Consider the following 27622-nt stretch of genomic DNA (forward strand, 5'->3'; position numbering starts at 1 on the left):
GGGAGAAAAGGGGAATGAAGGAGTGAAGGTGAGCAGAGAGCCTTGATTTTGACAGTTTAACCATAAGAGGGTTACACGCAGATCTTGTGCGAACTGTAGGAATATTTGGGGGACAGAGCCCAGAGAGAGCTGGGGAAGAAACGCCGGAGAGGAGTCGACAGAAGAGAGAAAGACCACCAACCTGCCTGCGGTGAGTGAGTGAGAGGCCCTTGGAGTTGGCTTCATCGCGGGAGATTCCAATGATTCTGAATGCTTTGGTTTCAACAGCGTGAAGGCGAGCTAGGTGTGAGGCAGGAGCACCAGCCCAGAGGGGAGAGCAGTATTCCATTGAGCTGCGGATTAAAGCTTTGTATGTGATGGGAATCTCAGGTGTGCCAAGGAAGGACTTCCCATGATGGAGGATGCGAAGTCGGCATGTGTATAATTATGACGGAAAAAAGCCCAAAATTTACAAAACGGTTAAACCAATAGATGTGGTTGTTGTGCGAGGCCACTTAACCCTCCTCCATGAGGCTGGAGCAGATGAGAGCTTTACTCAATGAGAGACATGAGATGCTCCAACCATTAATCCAGTCCGGTTTATATTTCGTTTCTATTTTGTATTAATTAATTATTTTATCCCTCTCCCCAATCCCGCCCTCGTTCTGTCTTTGCAGGAGAGAGAATTTTTGACATCGAAAGTGGCCGCAACGCCCCCCTGAATGCAGCTCCTACTGAGCACTACACGATCATCTTCAACACGTTCGTCTTGATGCAGGTTTTTAACGAAGTGAATGCGCGGAAAATCCACGGCGAGAAGAACGTGTTTGAGGGAGTTTTTCACAGCCCCGTGTTCTGTTCCATCGTGTTGGGGACATTTCTGGCACAGGTGGGACGACATCTTGCACCAAACTGAATGGCATGTACCTCACCTATACCCCCACTGACTTTGTTTGCATTCAGGTGGAATAAGTTCAGGGGATGTCCAGATATTGCATTTTCAAAGTGCTATATGTACAACTTTTCCCTGCTGATTGTTGCAAAATAACTTTAATTTATCACTGTTGTCATCGTAGTGATGCGCAGCTCTTCTTTTAACATGACATGACTCATTGGGAGTTGATGAAATCGATCATCACTGACGTCATAATCCTTAAATAAACGGTGGATCTTATGTCGTCTGCACCACATGCTCCTTTGTATGTCAATGCTCTCAGTCACCGATCCATATGTGATTTTAGTCCCCAGGACAGACAAGTGTGTATCTCCATTATATCTTAGTGTCTCTTTGTCTGTCTCTTTGTCTGTCTCTATGTCTGTCTATATGTCTGTATATGTTTCTCTGTCTGTCTCACTGTCTTTGTATGTCTGTATTGCTGTCTTTGTCTCTATTACTATTGCTATGTCCCTACGTTGAGTTCTATGTCCCTGCATTACAGCCTATGTCCCTGCATCACGGCCTATGTCCCTGCATCACGGCCTATGTCCCTGCATCATGGCCTATGTCCCTGCAGCACGGCCTATGTCCCTGCATCACGGCCTATGTCCCTGCATCACGGCCTATGTCCCTGCATCACGGCCTATGTCCCTGCATCACGGCCTATGTCCCTGCATTACAGCCTATGTCCCTGCATTACGGTCTATGTCCCTGCATTACGGTCTATGTCCCTGCATTACGGCCTATGTCCCTGCATTACGGTCTATGTCCCTGCATCATGGTCTATGTCCCTGCATTACGGTCTATGTCCCTGCATCACGGTCTATGTCCCTGCATCACGGCCTATGTCCCTGCAGCACGGCCTATGTCCCTGCATCACGGCCTATGTCCCTGCATCACGGTGTTTGTCCCTACATTACGATCTATGTCCCTGCATTACAGCCTATGTCCCTGCATTACGGTCTATGTCCCTGCATTACAGCCTATGTCCCTGCATTACGGTCTATGTCCCTGCATCATGGTCTATGTCCCTGCATTACGGTCTATGTCCCTGCATTACGGTCTATGTCCCTGCATCACAGCCTATGTCCCTACGTCGAGTTATATGTCCCTGCATCACGGCCTATGTCCCTGCATCACGGCCTATGTCCCTGCATCACGGTCTATGTCCCTGCATCACAGCCTGTGTCCCTGCATCACGGTCTATGTCCCTACGTCGAGTTCTATGTCCCTGCATCAGTGCATCACGGTCTATGTCCCTACGTCGAGTTCTATGTCCCTGCATCACAGCCTATGTCCCTGCATCACGGTCTATGTCCCTGCATCACGGTCTATGTCCCTGCATCATGGTCTATGTCCCTGCATCACGGTCTATGTCCCTGCATCACGGTCTATGTCCCTGCATCACGGTGTATGTCCCTGCATCACGGTGTATGTCCTTGCATCACGGTGTATGTCCCTGCATCACGGCCTATGTCCCTGCATCTCGGCCTATGTCCCTGCATCACGGTCTATGTCCCTGCATCACGGTCTATGTCCCTGCATCACGGTCTATGTCCCTGCATCACGGTCTATGTCCCTGCATCACGGTCTATGTCCCTGCATCACGGTCTATGTCCCTGCATCACGGTCTATGTCCCTGCATCACCGTCTATGTCCCTGCATCACCGTCCCTGCATTACGGCCTATGTCCCTGCGTCGCAGCCTGTATGCGTCGTGGCTTCTAGCTCTCCCTCTCCTTTAAGGAATACTCGGCCTACGCTTTATCCTCACATGAGACAACAAATTCGGCCATGATCTTCATCACATGCTCGGCCAACATAGACTTGTCTGCACCAAATCGCTGATGTTTTGCTCTTACATGAGCCTGGGTCATTCTATATAACAAACTAAAGAGGTTATAATGGAGAAATAACATTCTGAGTTTCTTATTGGATGTTGCAAAGTAGAACACTTACCTAGTCTGGATATGATCTCGGGTAGTTTCATCCTGTCACCCTTTGTTTCCAGTCCTTGTGTCATTCAGGAAATAATATTTTGTCCTAGAATTTTTTTAAACAAGACAAATGCGGCACACTTCTAGATATTTAAGGGAAATCAGTAGCTGCATATTGATGAGTAGGTTTAAAAATAAACAAAAAATAAAACAAGAAGCACCTTTGTGAAAGGTGAAGAAGAGCACCTGTGTGAAAAAACCATTTGGCCTGTCAAACTTGTGTTGCATCCATCATTTCAGTGTTCCAAAGCAAAAAATAAGATGCAGAAAGTAAGAGAAATATTCAGCAATGTGGAGGACTCCTTATACACTCTCACCTTTCCTATCCAGAAACAAAATTTAAATTCTACACTTGTGCGCACACCTTTTATTTAAAAAAAGAAAAACAACCGTTCATGTGGACCACTCTCGGTGCTAGAGTGAGAAATTGACGAGTTGTTTCTTCGTACGCAGCCTGTGGCTACTGGTTGCATCATTTTTGCTGGAAGCGTGGCCTTGCCGCTGATGCGTTGCGCGTTACCAGCTACCTGGTGCACATTTTTCCAACCTCGGAAGGATACCAGGCCGAGTCACCCCACCTGTTATTTCAACGGTACTACAGGGGCTCAAACTCAAGACCCTAAGATCTTAAGCCAGCCACCTTAACCGTTAGGCCAACACCAGGGTTATTGAGGAGTTTGAAGGGTTCAAGTTGAAAGAGATCCAATATTGAAAGAGAAGATGCCAGTTCAAAACTGGCAAAAAAAACCTGTTGTTATTGAGGACCCAAACCTGACACCCAATAATAGTGACAGCAGAGGATGTGTGCCGCTAACCTGGAGCTCCTCCACATCGAATGGTGGCGACTAGTACATCCTGCTGAAATAGGTTTGTCTTTGTAGCTCAATTCGAATAGACAATTCGAAATTGAGAACCAGTTCACTGGTAATTCCCTGCTCGTCGTAAAAGGCGACAAAAAGGGTTGGCGGAAGGAAGGGCATCCGGCCGTAAAACATTGCTTCGAAAAGGGGACCAAAAAACAACAACAACCACGGTCCCCGAAAAAGGCCAACCCCCGCTTTGCGGGGAAAAATGGCCTCTAAAGGTGGTTATATATTTATTAATTTTTGTAGCTCAATTCGAGAAATTATTGAAATCGAATACAGGCGTTTTGTCTGTCGTGTTTGCCTGCTCCAAGTACAGAGCTATTTCAACACTTGAGATAGTTATTTAAAGTTGTAATTATTATGCAAGTTGTTTCTCTTTCTCTTGCCTTCTGGGTCCCTAGGTGCTCATTGTGCATTTCGGTGGGAAGCCATTCAGCTGCACGCGCCTGTCTCTTGAACATTGGCTCTGGTGTCTCTTCTTGGGCATGGGAGAGCTCCTCTGGGGACAGGTATTTGCATCAATTAGACTTGCACTGAAGTTTCATTATGAAGGGAGTAAGAATAACTGAGACGTTGTATGGCAAGGATGTGGTCTCTTTGAAAGAGGAAATTATCAGTTGGTTTGAAAGCAGGTACGAGATCTGGGACAAGGACGCTACAAATGATTGCAGGTGAACATGTATGAATGTGGGTTACTTTGCCCTATTGTATTTTGGGGAGGAATACTCATCAAGGGCAGCCAGTGGAAAGTCTGAGATGTATGGTCATTTTGGAACCAATGACCCACAAAAAAAATCTACTCTTATAGGACACATATACTATATTAGCGGCCGTACCGCTGATGCGGTGCCCATTACCAGTAAGCTGGTACTCATCCTGGAAGATTTGACGTGTGAAAGTTGCTTGGAATCGCCACAGGCACCGCCAATCAAAAATACTTTGTCTCCAGATGAGGCCTGTGCCTTGTTGGGAGATCAGGTTTTCTTTGTTTGGTTTGGTGGTCCCTGTGGCCACGGTTCGATGAAGAAAATATCTCGTAATACTTCATTTTTTTGAAATTTGTTTTGTTTCCCTTTATATATACACTGTGTAATGGATGGTAAGATGCTGACTGTGCATAACCACAATATAGGTGGTTATTAACGGTAACGTAACCACAATAGAGGTGGTTATCAACCATGGTGAAGTTTTGCACATTAACATGCCGAGTGGTTAACCAATGTATTCCGGCTGGGTCTAATACTGTGCCGGTTATAAAACAAGATTATTTACAATTGAGTCCTCCAGGTAACCCAATTGAACCCAAACATTGGCGCGGTAACACGAGGTACTCCATTCTTAAGTAAATAATTTATTACACACCAGACGCAGTTAAACAAAATCCTGCGATATCTAAATTCACTGAATTATACACAAAGTATGATCGATGATGCCAGCAGCCATTTCAAGTAGCACGCATAACCGGGTAAGAACATGGGACGGCGTGGGACATAGAACCCCAGGCTGATGTAAATCATTGATGTGCAGCGAGCGGGACCCAGAAAGCGGACCAGTCACTGACAAGATGTGAATGTGGAGCTATTCAGTGCAGCAGGTGGAATCATGCAGGAGCCTCCGTCTCTATCTGACCCCAACCCAGATAGGAAAAGAAAAGAGAACAACTCCTTTAAAGACAGACCCCTCCAATGCTGCCAGTTCCTGCCCTGAGGGCATTTAACGAACACTCAACACGTGAATGCATCTCGCGAATTGTCACCATCCATGATTGACAGATAGCGACAAACCAGTGGGTGCCCTCCGAGTAGCAACATAACGGACTATTAGCTGTCCTATGTGGCCAGGTCGCCAAGGAAATGATCGCCTTCCTTGCCAAAATAGCGTGCCAATGACCACCTTCCACACTGATACATTGACACTGGTATGGGCTAATCTTCCCTCCTATTGGTGGGGAAATAATGCTCCACTGGCCTAGTTATGTGGGAGATCGCATACCTCCTCCAGGCTGAACAGTTTACGTTTTGTATCCCAATGATAGTGTGGATCTGGATCAGGACCTGAACCAAAATCTAATTGGCTTGTTCTTATCACCGAACCAACTCATCCACCAAGTTTTGTCATAACTTGCCCACTACACTTTTGAAATATGCTATGCTGTCGCCTGTGGGACCTCGATATTGGCGGTCCCAACATTCGCGGGCACGGCATATTCGCAGTTGATATAATGTGACCTGCGTCTACATTCGCGGCCCCTGCGCTTTGCATATTAGCGGTTTTTGTGGGCACAAAATAATTTTTCTCCACGAGCATGACACAGTTCTCAAACATATCTTCCACCAGCCATGCATAAAGCAGCTCGATGTACCCAAAAAACATATTGTTATGAATTTGGGGTAGAGGAATATCTAGATCCAGGTAGATCTGCATAGGTAGGTGTCCGGCTGTCGTGATAGGGAACCTCACCTGTAATAAGTTCTGTGTTTAGCCCGTATGTCGGAATAAGTGCGTATCTGTGTCCCCACCACGAGGGGGCGGGGCTTGGTAACTAGAATTAGGGAATATGCTAACTCCATTGTGTGTCATTCCCTCTGTGAGCATCCCAGTGTCCCTTATGGCAACGCACTCTTATAGACACTTAGATAGGCCCTTAGCACACACATTAATTAATTCCCCCCTTATTATAAAACTCACCGAAAGCCAGTTTGGGGCACCGCCGATGCAGCTGCAGCCAGTTACATCACCACAAAGCAACACTCATTGCTCAGGCAGGCTGAGGCCACGCCCACCTTGTGAAGGACTGATTGGAAGGGAGGATCAATGATGTCAGAGGAGAAGCGACTCCACGAACGGCGAGCCGACATTTTGACCCTTCTCATGCTGGATCCATAGCGAGCGGTCGCATTTTGCCTCTGTCAGCATCGACGTCCCTCTCCTTCCTGTGTCATTGTTGGATACTCTCTCTCGCTTGGCCCTCACGTATTCCTCTGCCATCGACTCTCCCCGCTTCGTGTCGGACGTTGGCGAGCGACGGTGTGCGGGACGTGACCTGTGGTTGCGAACCAAGGAGAGACTGCGTGCGGGGTGTTCGTAAAATAGCAGAGCCCCAAGAACGAGAGCCGCGGTTTCCGTGCCACGTTCGTGAGGAAGGGCATGGTTGGGGAGCGGGCTGCGCACTCATTCGCCTCGTGCGGGAGGCCTTTATCGGGGCTGAGCGAGCAAGGGCGCGTCGGGGCCTGGTTCGCGCCAACGACCGAGCAGTTCGCGCCAACGACCGAGCAGTTCGCGCCAACGACCGAGCAGTTCGCGCCAACGACCGAGCAGTTCGCGCCAATGACCGAGCAGTTCGCGCCAACGACCGAGCAGTTTGCGCCAACGACCGAGCAGTTTGCGCCAACGACCGAGCAGTTTGCGCCAACGACCGAGCAGTTTGCGCCAACGACCGAGCAGTTTGCGCCAACGACCGAGCAGTTTGCGCCAACGACCGAGCAGTTTGCGCCAACGACCGAGCAGTTTGCGCCAACGACCGAGCAGTTTGCGCCAACGACCGAGCAGTTTGCGCCAACGACCGAGCAGTTCGCGCCAACCGGAGCTGTGTTCGGACAACGTGCTGAGACCGGACGATTCCTAACGCACAAAGATAAGCCAACACAAACGCGCACACAACGGTTATTTTTGCTTAATTCATTCCCCTGTGCTGTTGTTGAAGTGAGGTGTGCGGGATCTCGATTTAGGAATCAGTTATTTACCGGCGCATCCATTGTTCTCGGGTCCGCATAATAAATCATTTCTTTTTGTACATTGAATTCGGGTTTTCGTTCGCTTGATTTCATTTCCTACAGGCTCGAGGGCTGCCGTCGGAGCCGTGAGGTAAGAGCTCGCCGCTTCTTCCTCTTCCTTCTTCCTCCCGTGCTGCCTAGTCAAATCCGTCATTGAATAAACGCCTCCATTAAAGTTCGTTTGGCCATCCGCGATCCCACGGTATTAACCGAGGGCATTCGCGCGACAATATCTTCCACGAGCCGAGAGCATGATCTGCTTCAACATTTGCATCACTTTGCTTCACGTTTTCACTGTTTTTCATGGGTGCATAAATCTTTGTTAGCCCCGCTATAAGCAAGTTGTGTGTAATGTCCCATCATTCGCACTTTTAACCTAACTGCATGGCATGTCCCACCATTTGTGCTATAAGGACACTCCACCATATCTACCACCTGCTGCACAGCCAGCAACAATGCTGCATGACAACTTATGTCCAGTGTGTCCTTGATCTCAGTCATTCTTCTCATCCTGCTGCCTTGGCCTGTATTGTGCCTTTCGCTCCGTTCATTGATCAATCATGGCTCCCAAGTGCAAGACCACTGCCAGAGATGCATCAACTACCAAGTGGCAGAAGAACGTGATGTGCCTGAGCCAGAAAGTGGAGCTGCTTGATTGGCTTTCGAGATTTAAGAGTATGGCCTCTGTGGGCAGCCATTACGATGTGAACAAATCCACCGTTGGCTACATACAAAAGAATGAGAAGGCAATCTGAGAAAGTATTGCAGTGAGCGCTGTATGCTGTACTGACAAAAGTGGTTTGCCCAGGTACGGGACGTCTACATAGAAATAACGGAGAAGGCTCTCAGCGTATAGATAGAGGACAACTAGCAGAAGAACATGCCTTTAAGTGGACCTCTCATTTGCACAAAGGTAAGACGTATGTATGAGTGTCTGGCTGGTGCAGGTGGCACAAGTACGATTATTGCAGATACGAGCGGCCCTAGTCCATTCGAGTGAGCAGGGGGTGGTTTCACTGCTTCAAGAAGCGGTACGGTCTCTGCAACGTCAAACTGTCAGGCGAGCATGCCTCCGCAAACCATGTTGCAGCCGAAACATTCCCTGCTTCAATTAGCGGAGCTCATTGATGAGAAGGGGTACCTGCCAGAGCAGGAGTTCAATGCTGATGAGACCAAGTTGTTTTGGAAAAAGATGCCAACACAAACCTTTATCTCGAGAGGGACAGGGGACAGCATCAGGATTCAAGGCCGCCAAGGACCGGATATCTCTTCTCCTCTGCCGAAGTGCAAAACAGGACTGTATGACGAAACCCGTGATGCTGTGCCATTGCCTGAAACCACGTGCTCTCAACGGCAAGAACAAACACGATCTGCTCATGTTTGAGTGCCAACAGGAAGGCATGTGTAACGTCAGCAATTTCCATGCACTCGTTCCATAACTGTTTCATCCTTCAGGTGGAGAAGTACCTGATGAAAAAAAACCAAAACCTTGCGTTCAAGGTTCTCCTGTTCATCGATCATGCTCCTGGCCACCCTGGGGTCTTGAAGGTGGCTCACCCGAACGTTGAGGTGATCTTCCTGCCAACACTACCTCCCTAATCCAGCCGTGCAACCAAGGGGTAATCTCCACTTTCAAAACCTATTGCACTTTCCACACCTTTCGCCGCATTTGAGATGTGATGGACCCTGACCCAGAGCTCACCGTCAGGCAGTGTTTGAAGGAGTTCAACATTGACCACTGCATCGGCGCCATCAAAAAGTCAATGGATGAGGTGATAGCCTTCATCATCGATGCCTACTGGCAAAAACTGCGGTCACACGCTACAGGCTTTCCTGACAACATGGAGGCGAGGCATAAAATTTCCGGGTTGGCACAGCAGGTGGGAGGGGAAGGCTTTGACAACATGGAGCCTAAGGAGTTGGAGGATATTATCACCTTGCGTGCTGACGAGTTCATCAAGGGGGAGTTGGACACCATTACTGAGGTTTCTGAGGAGGAGGTGGGCAGTGATGAGGAGGAAGACGGACCGAGGTCCTATTTTACAGTCAAGTTCATGGGTTAGGTGCTGTGGGTCATGTGGGCAATTGCCGACAGGGTACAAGACACCGACCCGGTCATGGATCGTTACCTCAAGTTCAAGATGGGGTTGAATGACGTGAAGGAGCTCCATCAAAACCTGCGGCAATGTGCCATACATCTCTCAATCACACATTCCCTCCACCCTGGTCCCTGCACCACCGACATTAGCTGCCTCTTCTGCCTCCTCCTCGGTGCATGACTCATCAGCGACCTCACCTTCGTCAACAACCTCACCTACATCAGCGACCTCACCTACTCCTCCTCGGTGCATGTGAGGTCCATTCGAGTGAGCTTGCTGTGGCCTTCCATACGTGTTTGGAGGGCATACGTGTTTTGACAATTAGATTGCATCAGCAACCTCACCTTCAACGCCTTCACCTACATTCCTCTCATTGCACGACTCATCAGCTTCCTCACCTGGGTCATCTACAGAGGAGTTCATCGAATTCACTGGATTTTAATTCTTCATCATCATTTGAAAAGTTGCCTGTGTTTGTGCAAATACAATTTGAAACGATACTTGCTGTTATTTTTTTTTACTTTCATGGTACTGTTGGTAAAGCACTTTTAATAAACTATAAACACATTCCTTCAATAAACATTGGAAAGGGTACGTGGTGTTGATTTTCTGCTGTTGTTGTTGTTGTTAGCATTTTTTATGAAAAAATAAAATGTGCATTCATGGTCAAAAAAATTTTTTTTTTTAATTTCCCCTACGAATTAGGAACTGCTGAGAACCTATCCTCCCTTTTCCCATTAAAACAATGCCTTGACATTGGCGTTGTCGCCATTCGCGGCATTTTTAATGAATAACGAACTGCCGGAAACCTATCCCACTTTCCCCATTGATATAATGCTCTGACATTCACGGCTTTGACATTTGCGCTGTCGCCATTCGCGGTGTCATTTGTGGCTTTTCTCATGAATCACGAACCACTGGAAACATATCCCACTTTCCCCAATGATATTGTTACGGATCTCGGGGGTCGGCACTCCCCTTATCAAAGGGGGGTTAATCCCCTTGTCCTTTAAGCTGGCCGTCCCGAGTCCTTGGGAAGTTATAACGGTCCTTCCGGTCGGTGGTAAGTAGGGTTATCAGCCGAATTAGTCTTAGTACCTAAGTACTACCACCGGCCGTAAAGCAAGGAGATAACTCCCACCCGGGCCGCAGCGTTAGTGGACATGCCGAGCGAAGCGAGCCGCGACTCAGGCCGTTAACAAATGACTAAACCCGATTCTGAGCGGTTTCCGAAATCGTGCCACAGGTACTCAATGGAAAGAAAGGACTGAGGTGACCGGATTAGGGAAAAACCAAGAAATAACAAGGTGATTTATTTACAACCAAAAAGAAGAGGAAAGGAAAGAAATATACAAGGAGAAGAAGAAGGAGAAGGACACAGGGCATGCTTAACTATACAGTCTTAACTTACACCCCAGGACAAACATACACACTCACACAGGATTGTAGTGGGTAGGGTGGAAGGTCCAAGTAGATGATCCAGGCCCCAGTCGACCCCCGTCCAGGCTCCGGTTCCGCGGGCGAAAACCGGCAGGCAGCTCTGCGTATCATTGGCGCGCGACCGGACCTTACATATGGCGGGGGTGGGAGGCTCGTGTCCTTTAGCGCACGTAATACTTGAATGGCTGCGCCAAACGCGCCCTCTCCCAAAGGTCCTCTCAATGCGCATGCCTACAACAAGTCCTTCGCAAATGTGCGCTCCTGGATCCGTCCTTTCAATAAGCGCATAAACCTACAAGTCCGTTATCAGCCCTCTCTCCCAACGAGTCCGTTGTGTGCAGTTCTTTCAGAAGGAGTCTGTTTGCAAAGTGCGTATATCCTCCAGTCCTTCAACTACGATGGTCCCCTGCACAGTCCGAAAGACCGTTACAATCAGCCGCCTCCGCGCAGTCCGTAAAAGGGCTTGGCGCTCGCGCTTATATAACGCGCTTTTAGATCACTCCGCGCGCTTCGAAACCACGCCCGCCAGCGAGCTCACCTCAGCCCTGGTTGGGTGGTAGGGGCTTACTGGCTCCGCCTTTGACGGCTGGTTGACAGGGCCACGCTTTGTCCTTGGCGCTCCGCCCCCTTCTTCCTCGAGCCGACCGCATGGTCAATGGCGGCACCTGAGCGAGCGCTAAGGCGCAAACGCTGCTGGCAAGGCGCGTAATAGAGTTGGGAGAGAGAGGTTGGCAAAATGGGCGAAAGGGCCTACTCCTTATTTGATTGATGCAACGCAGATTCAACTATTGGAAACACGGCCTTTTCTAAAACACATACTGATGAAATAACTAAAGTTCCTATGGTGGCCTACGTGTTGCATATGGACTAACTAAGGATGCAACCTTTAACTTTATTAAATGATGGGATATTTACAAGAGTTATTTATTTACAAGAGTGTGGGTTCTAAAACCGCAACACTGCACCCTCCCTTTTTCCAGGCTCGGCCCGTGCCGAAACACAAGGGCTATCTTTTAACTTAATGTGACACTTAGGTGTGGTTACCCTCTACTTTTAGCCTCACCCTGAGTGCGACAGTTTTAACACTAAATATGTCCCGCCTGCTGCGTTGCATCCTACATAACTGACTCACGCCCACAATTAACCGAATTGTGGAGTTATTCTGAAACTACACATTTAGCCGGTGGGGAGCATTATTTACAAACACTAATTATTTACAAACTGTCAGCCAGGACCTGTCTTTTGTGGGAAGAGAAAAGATGTTTTTGAGAAGAGGAAAAATACCACTGGCATGCACTGCACCGATACACCATACCATATGTACCCACATGCACCAATAATAACAAATGCACCAAAAAGCACCATAAAAGCACCATCACCAAAAAAAATGCACAGTCATCACATTTTAAAAATAATAAATGATGACGTCTTCTTCTCTGCTGGGCCGCTGTTTCTGGTTGTCTTCGTCTTCTTACTTGCTGTTATTTATTAATTAAAAAGGGCACACACCGCGTCCGCTTTTTATTACTCAGGGCCAGCAGGGCCGACTCAGGTGGTCCACCTGCATGGCATGGAGGCCACTTTGAAAACAGTGGTCCGCAACCAGATACCACTGGCAACCATGGTCGGTCCCAGCAGAGACGCCAGGCCACAGAACGTGTGGTCCATAAGGGGGTGCTAGGCCACAGAACGTGTGGTCCATATGGTGCATCAGTGCAGGCAGGAAGCAGCAAGGGTGCGGGCGCACAACTGTGGTCACCTGCACACATCCCCGGGCACAAAAGAACAAGGGTCCGTGAGTGGGGAAGGAAGGACAAGCAGATCAGCGGGCAGGGGCGCAAGGGTACACATCAAATCAAAGCAATGCAACATGAAGGGCACGGGAGAGCGAGCCGAGAAAGCCCGTCCCTAGCGTTTGTCCCCCCCCCCCCCCCCATGTCACCTACTCTACCCTTGCCCCGACCCAGTATTTACACAATTTACAAATTACAAATCCGTCGCTAACGTCTGGTCTTTCCCATCCCTGCTAAACCAAATTCATCATCAATCCCTCCTAAGGAGGAAGAGATGGAATAACAAACAATGTCTCACCCATGTCGAGATGTCTTTCATTCCAAATGTTTGCAAAAAAATGTGGTGTGGAGTTTATCACCCAGGTGAGTGGATGCGGATGGCGCGAAGAGACTTTCATCCTAGCTATACTTCTAAATGACATTAACACTTTAACTCTACCCGGGGTCTTGCCCTGCCAATCCATTGGCCATCATTACACTATGTGGTTCTAAAAACCAATTCCCATTGAACATACTGTGGTGCTCACCAATTTGGGGTCTCACTCCCCCCGATTTTTCTATACTGTGCCCTTGCACAATTTCAGGGCTGGGTCGTGTGGCTCACCAGCAGGTCCGCTCACCTGCACACCTCCGCCACCGCAGTTGCCACCCGAGCTTACCTAGCTCATTCACCCTAACCTACCTGGGGAAGGCCCTCCCTGGCGCTTACCCCACTAATGCCCCCTCTGGCATCGGGCTACCCGGGTCCTCTCTCAGGATCCACCGGCCCCATTGAACTCTACTACCTGGCTCCCAGAGCCTACCTGCGGCCTCACCTGGCCGACAGACTACCAGTGGCGGAGCGCCCAACCAACCATACTCACTAACAGGCCACACGCCCAGCCATTCCATACACTCATGCACCCAACAAAACACTTCTGTGAAACTACCCGCACCACGGATGTCAATATCCAACCACAATTTACCTACTCCCTCCACCTAACTTTAATCTACCCTCCCCGGGTACTCGTGAGGGGGTCCATCCTTCCCCCATCCACTCCATCGCACCATACACTCCACTCCACGTATTCCACACTACTCACTCCACACCATTCATTCCACACACCTATACTTCACTTGCACATCGTGCAAGTCAAACACTCAACACACACACACACATCTCTCTCGAGCATTGCCTCACTTCATCACCCTCACCACAAAGATTCTCATACGCAATTCCTCATTTCATTCGAAACCTCCTGCTCACACACACAGCATCATTTAAACTATCTACTCCCTTCTAAAACTCGTGCTTCCCCGTCATCCCTTATACTAAGCACTCCCTCGTCATTATCAACCACCTAATCTGACTACGTCCCCACTACCTGTACAAAAGTCACTACTTAACTCTCAAGTCACCTATGGTCATCTTTCTAAATTATATCAATTATCCTAACCCTCCCGGGCTAGTTTTCACTGCCACCCTATAAACCTATAGCTCCTCTGCCCAAAATGAATGGTACAACTACCATCCATCACCACTGCTATCATTAATCGTCCATTAAAATTGAGCCTCTCGTGCGGGAATACATTTTTCGCAGCTCGGCTTCGAAAAGCCGGCTATCCGTGCGGATGGTCAGTCTCCTGTAGGTTGGGTCCGTCCGGCATTAAAATTCAGGGGAGGAGGTTTTGTCGGGCCAAGACTCCAGGCACCATCCCTACGCAGGGCCTTGCGCTCCCAAGCGCGTTTGCCCAGACTTCCCCGGCCGGAGCGCCGCCACCACAAGGGGGCGCCGCTCCGAACCCTTCTCCTTCCCCTCGAACCGGGCCGATCGCCTTGCCTGGCAAAACGCTGCACCGACCATGCAGGGCGGGGCCCGGCCCGAATCGTGCACGGCGCTCCGTGCAGGAGCGACACGGCACCGATCCCCGCCGGCCCCCGCAGCACACAAAGCGCACCACGCCCCGAGTGCTCGCGTCGGCTGTACGTCGGCCTAACCGCTGCCCCGGTCAACGTCGATGCTCCCCTCGCATGCTCACACCACGCGTTCCTTTCTTTACTCATACATCTCGGCGCTGCAACGCCTCTCATACAACTCATGCATTCGATCACCGCAAGCTCTCGTGCACACCACCCAGGCACACTCATTTCGCTCACAGACTTCGTTACCCACTTGACCACCGCAAACCTCCTCGCACACCTTGGCGCACACTCCTCAGTTACATCCTCTGTAACAATCATGGGTGTGCACTCAGTGCACACCTACCCACGGGTGTGCAATCCCCTGTCGCACACCCAATCACGCGCTCCACAACCAACTCAGGTGTGCATCCTCGCACACGCTCCTCATCCATATCCATCTCGCTCTCTGTGTCGCACTTCTCACTCTCACTCCCATACTCTGTCACACACGCACTCTCCGGCGCGCACCTTTTCCTCACACGTGCGCCACGGACCTTCCACGAGCGCCCCAGTTACGACTGGATCCCAAGCGCACGAACAATCCTCTCGCGCCAAACACTTTTCTGCAAAATCTTTTAACACCATATACAGCCCTTCTCACCTTGGCGCTTCCTCCTCTTCGCTCCACCACCTGCAAATCTTTATTCGGGTTAAGCACGGCATCACGATGTGAATACAGACTTTGGGCATATTCCATTCCTTCCTCCCGCGATAATGCCTCTATGCCTGCCGTCTCTCCAATTTCCACTATTGCTTCGATTTGATTTTCTTTTTCTTTAATTTCAATGTCTTTTCCCTCGACGACCGCTGGCGCTAATAAAATTTCTCTACTTCGGCGGTCGCCGGTTTCCCCATACCCCGGGTCGCGATTTCTATACCCGTCCACGTGACTTCGCTTTTCTCTAACTCGCTTTCCCCGCGCCTCTCAAGTCACGCTACCTCATCGCATACCATTGCGCCTCTCCCGCTCAACTCGCGGTCTCTGTCCCTCCCCATCTGTTTTACCTCATATGTGGTTTTGTCCCTCCCTAACTCCTCATTAATTTCTCGGGCTCGGCCACCCATGTCCTCCAATTGGCCCCCTAATTTATCTTCGAATCCTCCCAATTTATTTTGTAGTCCCCCAAATTTACTGTCTAATCCCCCAATTTGATCTCCCATATCATTTCTCAACCCCCCAATTTGGTCTCCCATATCATTTCTCAACCCCCCAATTTGGTTTTCCAATCCCCCAATTTGGTTTTCCAATCCCCCAATTCCTTTCAGGCTATCCTCCGTTTTGACCATATAGGCCATCATGTGGGTCACAAATAGGCCCCAGTCTACTGGTGCCGCGGGCTCGGCTGCCGCGGCCATGTGCGAGGCGCCGCCATTTTGTGCGCCTGCAACCCCCACTACCGCACCTTCTTCATTTCCCTCCTCCATCTCTCCCAATTGTTCCCTGGGGTCCTGGGTTGCCTCTAACTCTTCCTCTACCCCCTCATTTTCCTCCACCGGCATCCGATCGCCATGACTATCCATGGCACGATTTTAATTTGGTTTTTAATACCCAATTTTGGCCGCTCGTAATTTTTGACCAAATTTTTTTTTTTCATCTATAAAATTTGGTTTGGGTCCAATCCCACTCCCAGACACCAATTGTTACGGATCTCGGGGGTCGGCGCTCCCCTTATCAAGGGGGGGTTAATCCCCTTGCCCTTTAAGCTGGCCATCCCGAGTCCTTGGGAAGTTATAACGTTCCTTCCGGTCGGTGGTAAGTAGGGTTATAAGCCAAATTTGTCTTAGTACCTAAGTACAGACTTCGCATTTAATATGGAATATTTTTTTTGTGGGGGTGAACTTACTTTTCAAGATGTCTTAGAACCAAAAGTTCATTGGAATTATGTTGAAATTATTCTAGATTTTGTTAATTGACCTTTAAAACAAACAAAAACCACATTTGACATTTCAAAGCAAATAAATTGATCCTTGAAAGTGATGTAAACTGATATCGAACTCAATTCACGGACAGTACTGTGTTAAACTTCTGTGCATTTTCCAGAAGTAGCTCTTTATTTTGCACATTAGCCAAAAAAATTTTTTAACAAAAGTTAAATTACGACTGGGATTACGGACAGTAAAATTACACTTCAGTACTTCGTGTAACCCCCATGAGCATTCAGGAGAGCACGTACACGTTGAGGCATGCTGTTCACGAGATTTGCCAAGGTTTGGACAGGAATCGCTTGCCATGCAGTTACAATAGCCTGCTGCAATTCACGCACAGAGGCAGGCTGCTGGTCCAAGTTGTCGATTTGACGCGTTAATTCTGCCCACAAGTTCTCTATCAGATTCATATCCGGGGACATGGCAGGCCACTCCATATGCTCCACACCACGGTCAGCAAGAAAGTGTTGGATCATGCGAGCACGATGAGGCCGTGCATTGTCATCTTGGAAGACAAAGTTTCCTCGAAAGGCTGCATGAGCAAATGGAAGCAATGTTTCTTCCAGAATGGCCCTGTGCTTGAACTGGTTCAGGTTTCCATTCAGAACAACCAGGTAAGTTTTGCCCCCTGCATGAAAAGCAGGCCAAACGGTCACCCCACCACCTCCAACTTGGACTCTTGGCACTATACAATCTTCGTTGTAGGCTTCATGCACTTGTCTGCGCACTCGGACACGGCCATATTGACGATAGACCAGAAATCTAGACTTGTCACTGAAGATCACGTGATTCCAGTGTCCTAGCTGCCATTGACGGTGCTCTCTGGCCCACTGCAATCGGCGCTGGCAGTGTTGTCTGGTCAGACGTGGCTTTCTCAGGGGATGCCTGGCACGATAGCCTGCTTGAACCAGTCGTTGGTTGACTAGCCTTCTGGATACAGGCACATTTGTCAGTTGCTGCCACTCAGCCCTAAGCCGATTAGCTGACTTGGTACGGCCATTGCGGACTAACCGGTGCAGCTGGCGATCATCCCACCTTGTGATTCTGCGGGGACATCCTGACCTCGGTATTGGAGAAGGGACACCCCTCTGAGCATTTAGTTTCAGGACCTTGGACACCTGACCTTGAGTGATGCCATACTGCCAAGCAATAGCACGCTGTTTCATGCCGGAATTTCGTAAAGCCTCCACTAAATGACAAACAGCATTGTCGAGTTGACGGACCATCTCCACGGGAAGTGGCAATAACTTTTGTAGACGTGCAGCAGTTGTTTTCCACTAATACAGAATGCAACAACCCTTATATGCCCGATTGTGAAGCCAATCGTCAAATGTACCTGTCCGTACATTTTGTCACGCCACCTGTGATATAATCCTGGTATTGACTTCTTGCTACGACAGACAATCAGTGACATGGTTCTTTTAACAAAGAAATCACCGAAGCGTAAAAGAAACTCACCAGATTGATATACCGAGTTCAGAAAGTAAACCCAAGTCAAGAAAAAAAAAAATTCCATATTAAATGCCAAGTCTGTACTACCACCGGCCGTAAAGCAAGGAGATAACTCCCACCCGAGCCGCAGCATCAGTGGACACGCCGAGCGAAGCGAGCCGCGACTCAGGCCGTTAACAAATGACTAAACCCGATTCTGAGCGGTTTCCGAAATCGTGCCACAGGTACTCAATGGAAAGAAAGGACGGAGGCGATCGGATTTAGGGGAAAAACCAAGAAATAACAAGGTGATTTATTTACAACCAAAAAGAAGAGGAAAGGAAAGAAATATACAAGGAGAAGAAGAAGGAGAAGGACACAGGGCAGGCTTAACTATACAGTCTTAACTTACACCCCAAGACAAACATACACACTCACACGGGATTGTAGTGGGTAGGGTGGAAGGTCCAGGTAGATGATCCAGGCTCCAGTCGACCCCCGTCCAGGTGCCGGTTCTGCGGGTGAAACCCAGCAGGCAGCTCTGCGTATCGTTGGCGCACGACCGAACCTTACATATGGTGGGGGGGGGGGGGGGGGGGGGAGCTCGTGTCCTTTAGTGCACGTAATACTTGAATGGCTGCGCCATACGTGCCCTCTCCCAAAGGTCTTCTCAATGCGCGTGCCTCCAACAACCAACAAGTCCTTCGCAAATGTGCTCTCCTGGATCCGTCCTTTCAATAAGCGCATATATCCACAAGTCCGTTATCAGCCCTCTCTCCCAATGAGTGTTGTGCGCAGTTCTTTCGGAAGGAGTCCATTTGCAAAGCGTGTATATCCTCCAGTCCTTCAATAACGACGGTCCCCTGCGCAGTCCGTAAGACCGTTACAATCAGCCGCCTCCGCGCAGTCCGTAAAAGGGCTTGGCGCTCGCGCTTATATAACGCGCTTTTAAATCACTCCGCGCGCTTCAAAACCATGCCCGCCAGCGAGCTCACCTCAGCCCTGGTTGGGTGGTAGGGGCTTACCGGCTCCGCCTTTGATGGCTGGTTGACAGGGCCACGCCTTGTCCTTGGCGCTCCGCCCCCTTCTTCCTCGAGCCGACCGCATGGTCAATGGCGGCACCTGAGCGAGCGCTAAGGCGCGAATGCTGCTGGCAAGGCGCATAATAGAATTGGGAGAGAGAGGTTGGCAAAATGGGTGAAAGGGCCTACTCCTTATTTGATTGATGCAATGCAGATTCAACTATTGGAAACACGGCCTTTTCTAAAACACATACTTATGAAATAACTAAAGTTCCTATGGTGGCCTACGTGTTGCATATGGACTAACTTAGGGTGCAACCTTTAACTTTATTAAATGATGGGATATTTACAAGAGTTATTTATTTGCAAGAGTGTGGGTTCTAAAACCGCAACAAATAATGCTCCAACATTCACAGCTTTGACATTCGCGTTGTCGCCATTCGCAGCAGTTTTCATGAATCACGAACCACCGGGAACCTATCCCACTTTTCCCCATTGATATAATGCTCCGAAATTCACGGCTTTGGCATTCGCGCTGTCGCCATTGGCGGTGTCATTTGTGGCTTTTCTCATTAATCACGAACGGCTGGAAACCTATCCCGCCTTTTTCCATTGAAACATTGCTCCCACATGCGTGAATTCGACATTCACGGCATTTTCCAGGAACATATCCCCCGTGGATGCCGAAGTCTTGCAGTACATTGTTTTTTGACCATATCTCTCAATGGTGAAGAATCATTTAAAAACTATTGGATCCGAATACAGATCTTCACCAAAATGGAAACAATTCATGCATAGCATGATACTTGTGAAATCCAAATAAACAGCAGTTGGCATGGAAATAGCAATTTGGTAATTTGGAAAATTTGACCTCTCAAGTGATGATGGAATAATGTCCATAACAACTTTGGTTAATACATTTTCTAATTTCTACATAAGTGTTTTGCATAATTTCTGCACAGGAACTTGATCTTTGTCTAATTTTGACCAGATTGTATACACGTATATTGGACATGCGTACAAACGAGCTGTGTAAATTTAAATCTGATATTTTAAAAAATTACCGAGTTTTGGTTTATTCGAAAATATTTATATTTTGTTTTTATGCCTCCGCCCCCGAAGGTGGCCGGAAGCATTGTTTTCGGGTTGTCCGTCCGTCTGTCCATCCATACGGGCTTAACCTCGTTTTTCTCAGCAACCACATATGTGATCGAGACAAAACTTTCAGGGTAGGAGCGACACTCATGCTGAATGTTTTTGTGACAATTGTGACGTCATGTTTCACGTGGTATGTCAGTCATCTTGGATTAAACTCAAATAATTAAATATATATTTCTCAAAAACTGCTGAATGTAATTTTTTAAAAATCTTGGCACATTGTCAAGTACTCCCAATGGGGAACAAAACCATGATAATGATGACATCATCGGTGAAGTGGTATACCAGCCATAAATGTTTTAATCAAATGCCTTATCCTAAATTGTTTTCGGGTTGTCCGTCCGTCTGTCCATCCGTACGGCCTAAACCTCGTTTTTCTCAGCAACCACATATGTGATTGAGACAAAACTTTCAGGGTGAGAGCGACACTCATGCTGAATGTTTTTGCGATTATTGTGACGTCATGTTTCACGTGGTATGGCAGCCATCTTGGATTAAACTCAAATAATTAAAAATATATTTCTCAAAAACTGCTGAATTTTTTTTGGCACATTGGCACATTGTCATGTGGCACATTGTCATTGTCATTGGCACATTGGCACATAAATCTTGGCACATTGTCAAGTACTCCCAATGGGGAACAAAACCATGATAATGATGACATCATCGGTGAAGTGGTATACCAGCCATAAATGTTTTAATCGAATGCCTTATCCTAAAAATCTGAAATTGCATGCATATGATCTATGACCCATTTGTATTGAAATATTAAATTTATGACGACATAGGTCACGTGGTTTGGCAGCCATATTGCATTTAACCTAAAACCTTAAAAAAACATCTTCCAAACCACCAAATCGATTGACTCGAAACTTTACATGTGTCATTGACTAATGACTAGGTATGGCGATTAAAAGCTGATCATGAAAACGTCATTGGTCACATGGTGTGGCAGCCATATTGGATTGAAGAAAAATATTTAATAATTGTATCTGAAAACGCTTACCCTATTGATGCAAAATTTTACAAATGTCATCCAACACCATTGTTGCATATCATTTGAAAATGATGGCATCGTAGGTCATGTGGTTTGGCAGCCATATTGGATAGAAAAACAAACCTTATCCGATCAACGCGAAACTTCACAAATGTGATCCCCTACCCATACATATTCAGTGTGCACATTTTGATGTCATATATCACATGGTTTGGCAGCCATATTAGCTTGAAAGCTGATATTTAAAACCCCCCTTCTCCGAAGCAGCTTCACCGATCGATGTGAAACCTGTCCTGTCTGGCAAAAATGTGATACTTGAAAACAGGTGAAGGGATTAAAATAAAACTTGTTCATTTTTAGGACAGTGAACGAGGGCATCTACCCATTGTCACGCGCAGGGATTACACGGAGGCATATTGGCGACACAGTAGCATTGCTCTAGTTTTGATAATGAAATCACAAAAATATCCCATTTGATTAATTATAATAGGGTGAAATTGTTGTCATGGCAACCATTTTCTCTTTGCCACGTGGGGCTTTTCTCTTTGCCTCATGGGGCGTTTCTCTTTGCCACGTGGTTTTTTCTTTGCCACGTGGTTTTATTTTTGCCATGTGGAGCTTTTCTCTTTGCCACGTGGCGCTTTTGTCTTTGCCACATGGCGCTTTCATCTGTGCCACATAGGGCATTTGCCTGTGCCATTAACCAAGATGAGCAGAACCGGGAAAAAAAGAGAGAAATTTCATTATTTATGTTTTGCACCATCTTAGCTTAGTACTGAGGTGGTTTACCAATGGTGGGGGGCCTTTTGATTATGACTGGTAAACCTCAAGTGTTATTGCAGAAGGCTCTCCGGCTGGTCTTATGGGTCTATAGGATCGTTGGAGACTAAGGATTCTAATGGGATCCAGGGTTTGCAGGGTCTTGGAGTTCTAAAGGGTCTTTGGTGTATTAAGTGGTCTTTGGATTATGAAGGCTCCAAAGGCTTCTTGGGGTCTTAAGGATTCTTCGGATCCTGTAGATCATATTTGACTCTTTAGAGCCCCTAAGACCCTCAGACTCATTTCTACCCTTTAGGTTTAGACCCTTTAGACGTTCACATCTGACATTTTAATACCCTGCAGACCCCTTTGACTTTTAGACCTTTTATAAATTTTAAGACCTTTTAGACCCCTTCAGATAATTCTGACCTTTTTTTTTTTTGATATGTTTAGTCGAGTCTCGTGTAAAAACTATAATTGGTACACTGAACGGATCAGGACACAACACGACAAATGGAACAGTTGAGGGGAAGGAAACGCCAACAATTGAAGGCAGAGATAGAAAGACAATTGGACAAACAATGGGTGTGAGGAGCAGGAGATGGATGCATAGGGTGGTCTCTGGTTACAGGTCAAGATGGACACAGAAGGAAACTCTCAGGTGAAAAAACTAAGTTTGGAAGGAGGACAGATTGGGGTGGAATTGGGGGAGTTAATGGGGGTAGAAAAGATCATGGTTTTTGCTTGGGGATGATCTGAGATGTTGGTGAACAGCTGTGTTGAAGACTTGCAAGGAAGAGTGAGATTGAAGAGAATGTAGAAATTTGTTCCACAGGTGGGGAAAAAAAAGAGGAATAAATGAGTGGTGGAGGTGCACAGTGATCCTGGATTTAGGTATGTCTGTCTGTCTATGTCTCTAGGCTGAAAATGATATCTTGAGCAAGATATCTCAATTGTGGATGGATTTGGACGAAACCTGGTGGACTGGTTGGGTGTGTGTCAAGGAAGAATTGATTCAGTTTTGGTGAAGATCCGAATCCGAATCCGGATGCAATAATTTTTTCATTTTATAGGTGAATCTTCACCATTCAGAGATAGGGCCAAAACTGATATATAATGTGATATTTCTGAAAGTTATGGACGAGTTATGAAAAAACTAGGTGGATGAGTTGATTAGATGACAAGAACAAGCGGATTTTTGGTTCAGGTCCGGATCCAGATCCGGTCCATCAGTGGGATACAACAGGTAAACTGTTCACTCTGGCAGAGGTATGTGGTCTAACGAGTGCCGTTCTAGTTTATATTGTACCAAGTTTTACCAGAAAGGGAAATCTCAAATTGATATTGTACATATTCTCATGCATGGAAAACTAATATCGTTTCAGCTTTTGCAAATACCAACTTACTAAGGTTCGTTTTACCACCTTCACTCCCTCTCCCAGGTTATGGCACTGATCCCATCACATCGACTGGCATTTCTGCATGAAGCTGGACGGGGGATGTCCAAAGAAGATTCACCAATGGACGAAGCAACGGAGGATGCAGAGGAGATTGATCATGCAGAGCGAGAGCTACGTAGAGGCCAGGTGCTATGGTTCCGAGGTCTACACCGCATCCAGACACAGGTGTGGTTTGGTTAATGGTTCTGCTTGCCTATTAAGCAAAAAAAGATCCAAATTTGAAAAGATGAACCGTCTCGTTATCCAATACGAAGCACAATTGTTCATCTTCATTGTTTTGTAATTTGAGCATGGATCACCTGCTTTTGCTTGCAGATCCGTGTTGTAAAGGCATTCCGTAGCTCATTGTACGAGGGCCTGGAAAAGCCAGAATCGAGACCGTCTATCCACAACTTCATGACTCACCCAGAGTTTCACGTACAAGAATCCCAGCCACAAATCCCGCTAATTGACGACACGGATGCAGACGAAGACGAGGCTCCAACCAAGCGCAACGACAACCATTGTGCACGCTCTCCAAACTTTGTCCCACTGGAGGCTGGTTTTTCAGGAGGCTTCAACAATTCCCGGCCCTACCTCGGCCTTAGTCCACTGCCAAACCGCAACAACAACCACAACCATGATCGCGGTGGTTGCATCGATGGGGAGGGTGAAAGCGGAGGAAGCCAGCAGAGGTTAGCACCAGGAGTTGGGAGCATAGGAGGCCTGGACAGCGGTGTGAGTTTTCTGACGACTGATGGAAGCAAATCCGGTGAGAGCTCCAGTCCGGGGAGCCCACTCCACAGCTTTGAGACCTCGCTCTAGGCTGAAATGGCTCTACGGTTGAGGCGATCTTATGTTCGGTTATACGTGAAGTAGCCTTCAAGTCTATTGGAGTCGTCAACTTGAAAGAATGAGGAGGAGGTGCGATGTTGAATTTACGGGATGGGGATGGTCCGAGGCTGGAGTGTTTCAGCATGATTGTTCTGATTGTGGTGGAGGAAGCGGAGCTATGGAGGAAAATGGACTGATGTTGTTGATGGAAGTAGCTTGGAGTGTTTCAGCATGATTGTTGTGATTGTGGTGGAGGAAGCGGAGCTATGGAGGAAAATGGAGTGATGTTGTTCATGGAAGTAGCCTGGAGTGTTTCAGCATGATTGTTGTGATTGTGGTGGAGAAAGCGGAGCTATGGAGGAAAATGGAGTGATGTTGTTCATGGAAGTAGCCCTCGACCGAAGTGAAATAATTGATGGTGGTGCTTTTTTTTTTTCCTGCCAAGTCTGTTTCGGCAGATCCAGTGTATACACCAAGTGATCAGATCTTCCAGCTATTTTCATCATGGTTTTGGGTTGGAATCTCAATTTGGGTCCAGCCTACATTTGTATACATATATACATATATAGATATATATATATAAAGGAGCCTGATGATTAGAAACACCAATTTTACTTCAATGAATGTGTTCTTCAGCACTTGAATTGAGCATTTCCTTTTTTTCCGAAGACCAATCGTTTTTGTACATTGCGGAGTAATCTAAACACCAGGGACAGGCATTCGATGTGGCAACTACCTGATACTGTAAGGTTATTACGTACGATTGTAAATTTACCTTCGGTTCCTGCGGTCGACAGTTTATTTGCACGATGAATCAAATTTGCACCGTGTGTGTACATGTGGTGTGTGTGCTTTTGGTGGTAACCAATGTGAAGCGGCTCTAAAAACGCACACGGTCTAAACGTGCTTACGTCTTTTGTGATGCCATGACGTCAGTATTCTGTTTACACGTTCTTTTTAGCTTTACCCGTCTCGCCGAGCTCGACAAACGACCGTCGACGGAACAGTATTTTAAATTATTGGACTGTGTTATAAGTTGCCTGTTCTTGCAATACCTGTACATAATGTTCCGCACAAAAGGCACAACTTTCCGATTCAACACGAACAAGAACAAATGCAATATTGTTGTTTATAAGATGCCGTGGATGAGAAGTTTATTTATGAAAGACTGAGTCGAATGGAAATTTAATATCTCAATTCATGTAACTTTCACTATTTCTCGGTTTTTGTACCCAAAACGCGGGGGGGGAGGGGGGGGTAGCGGGGAAGGGGGTTGAGCAATTTTTTGTGGGGGGGAGGGTTGAGCAATTATTTTTGGGGGGGTTGAGCAATTATTTTTGGGGTGGTTTGCGCAATTTTTTTGTGGGGGGGAGGGTTGAGCAATTTGTTTTGGGGGGGGGGTTGAGCAATTTGTTTTGGGGGGGTTGAGCAATTTGTTTTGGGGGGGGTTGAGCAATTTGTTTTTGGGGGGGGTTGAGCAATTTGTTTTGGGGGGGGTTGAGCAATTTGTTTTTGGGGGGGGTTGAGCAATTTGTTTTGGGGGGGGTTGAGCAATTTTTTGGTGGGGGGGGGGGGTGGTTTAGCACTTTCTTTGCTCGCATTGTGCGAAGGTCATTTTGGGTTCTGCGGATGTCGTGGATGAGGTTTCCATTATTTAAGCTCGGTATTTATATTACACGTAAACTACTGTTTGTTTGAAAAGACAGAAGCAAAGGTCACCTCTTCCAGTGGATGGAAATCAAGACTTCAAAGTTTCTTCACTGCAATCGTGGATGCACCGTGTGCTTATTGGAAGGGATTTGGCTTGGGTGTTTATACCTTTGCCCATCGTGAACTGGAATTCTGACGTGCTTTTTGGAGAGGGGGAGCATGGGAGACCTGGGCATTGGTGTGAGGGGAACTCTGACATGATTGGTCCAGCCGTCAAGGCTGTGATGTTTTTATTTATTTCCTTGACCTTCGCTTTTCACAAGAGCGACTTGCATGCGAATTCGGCAAACATTACCGCCTGATGATGTCACGCCCGTGGTCTGCTTTGTTCACTTTTGGTAAAATCGGTGATCGTTGTGATGCTGAAAAAAAAAAAAAGGCTTTGGAGTTTTGCCTTTGACCTTTACAAGAAAAATGTGTCTTTTGTGTCGTTGCTTCTCATTTTTTGTCTGCACTCCCTGGAAATCCCCAGGTGTGCACTTTTTGGGTGTGTGCAATGAAAGTACACTTTAAGGGGGCTGCAGTGTTAGGGAGGTTTTCTGAGTAGGACGCACATTGCAAAGTATGTTTTCTAAAAGTAGTGTGCTGCAAGTCGGTTTTTGTTTACAGTGCACACTAAGGTGAGTACACACCACAAGGGTGAGTTTTACAGGAGTGCATAAACACTAAATGTGAGTATACACGATGATGGACGAAGTGTGGGTGGGTGAGTTTCCTGTTTGGAATGATTTACAATTTTGTTTGATTGCCAGGCAGGAACAGAGTAAGAACATTATCTCACTCCTCTCTGCGCGATTGGGACAAATTCAGAGCCAAAGTACTGCTAAACTGCAGGTTCATGTTCTAATTTGTGTTCAACATAATATAACATTCAATTGAAATCGAGTTGTTGTACACCGCTCCTTTCCTATGCCACCTCCAAGCACTGCATAACGTCATTGCCCGGCACCGAAGGGGGCCCGGCAATGACGCACGCTGAAAGGGAGTACTCAGTTTTCACTCCGGTTGTTTGTTTGCTCTCTTGTTTGTTTGTTTTCTTGTTTGTCCGGGCGATATCTCAGCCAGCATGTGAGCTCGGAAGCTGAAATTTCGGCGCAATAGTGAGCAAGTACTTTGGCAAAAACTGTATTTTTTGTCTTTTTGATTAATCAATTAGTTATTTAATTAGTATCGATTAAGAACTTGTTTATTTTCTTTCTCATCGGCAATATCTCAGGCACCTTTTGAGCGAGGAAGCTGATATTTGGACATGACATTGACCAAGTGATGTGGCTATAAAGGATATTTTTGATTTATTGATTAATCATTTAATCGATTAATTATTTATTAATTAATAAAATAATTATTTAATTTTTTATTAATGACTTACGTCAATTAAATTTCTAAAAGATACATCTTCGGATGAAGCACTGGTGGTTTAGTTATGCTATTAGCCAATTGATTAAGAAAACATTTTATGATAATCTTTTATTGATTTTAATTATGTAATTAATCAGTTAATTTTTTTTTTTGATTAATGAC

The 27622-nt window shown here is 47.0% G+C and overlaps 1 protein-coding gene across 1 annotated transcript in view; it reads left to right on the forward strand.

The window, feature by feature from the left end:
* The window catches only part of LOC137424473 (plasma membrane calcium-transporting ATPase 2), a 317166-nt gene extending 292137 nt beyond the window's left edge, over positions 1-25029 (forward strand). Inside the window, exons 17-20 of the mRNA XM_068111958.2 lie at positions 657-868; positions 4180-4287; positions 23561-23743; positions 23894-25029. Coding sequence (XP_067968059.1) covers positions 657-868; positions 4180-4287; positions 23561-23743; positions 23894-24382 — 992 coding nt within the window. The 3' untranslated portion in view covers positions 24383-25029. The remainder of the gene's footprint in view (positions 1-656; positions 869-4179; positions 4288-23560; positions 23744-23893) is intronic.
* The last annotated feature ends 2593 nt before the right edge of the window (positions 25030-27622 follow it).

This window comes from Myxine glutinosa, chromosome 4, assembly GCF_964187855.1.
Source record: "Myxine glutinosa chromosome 4, kmMyxGlut1.1, whole genome shotgun sequence".
In the NCBI taxonomy this organism is placed as follows: Eukaryota; Metazoa; Chordata; class Myxini; order Myxiniformes; family Myxinidae; genus Myxine; species Myxine glutinosa.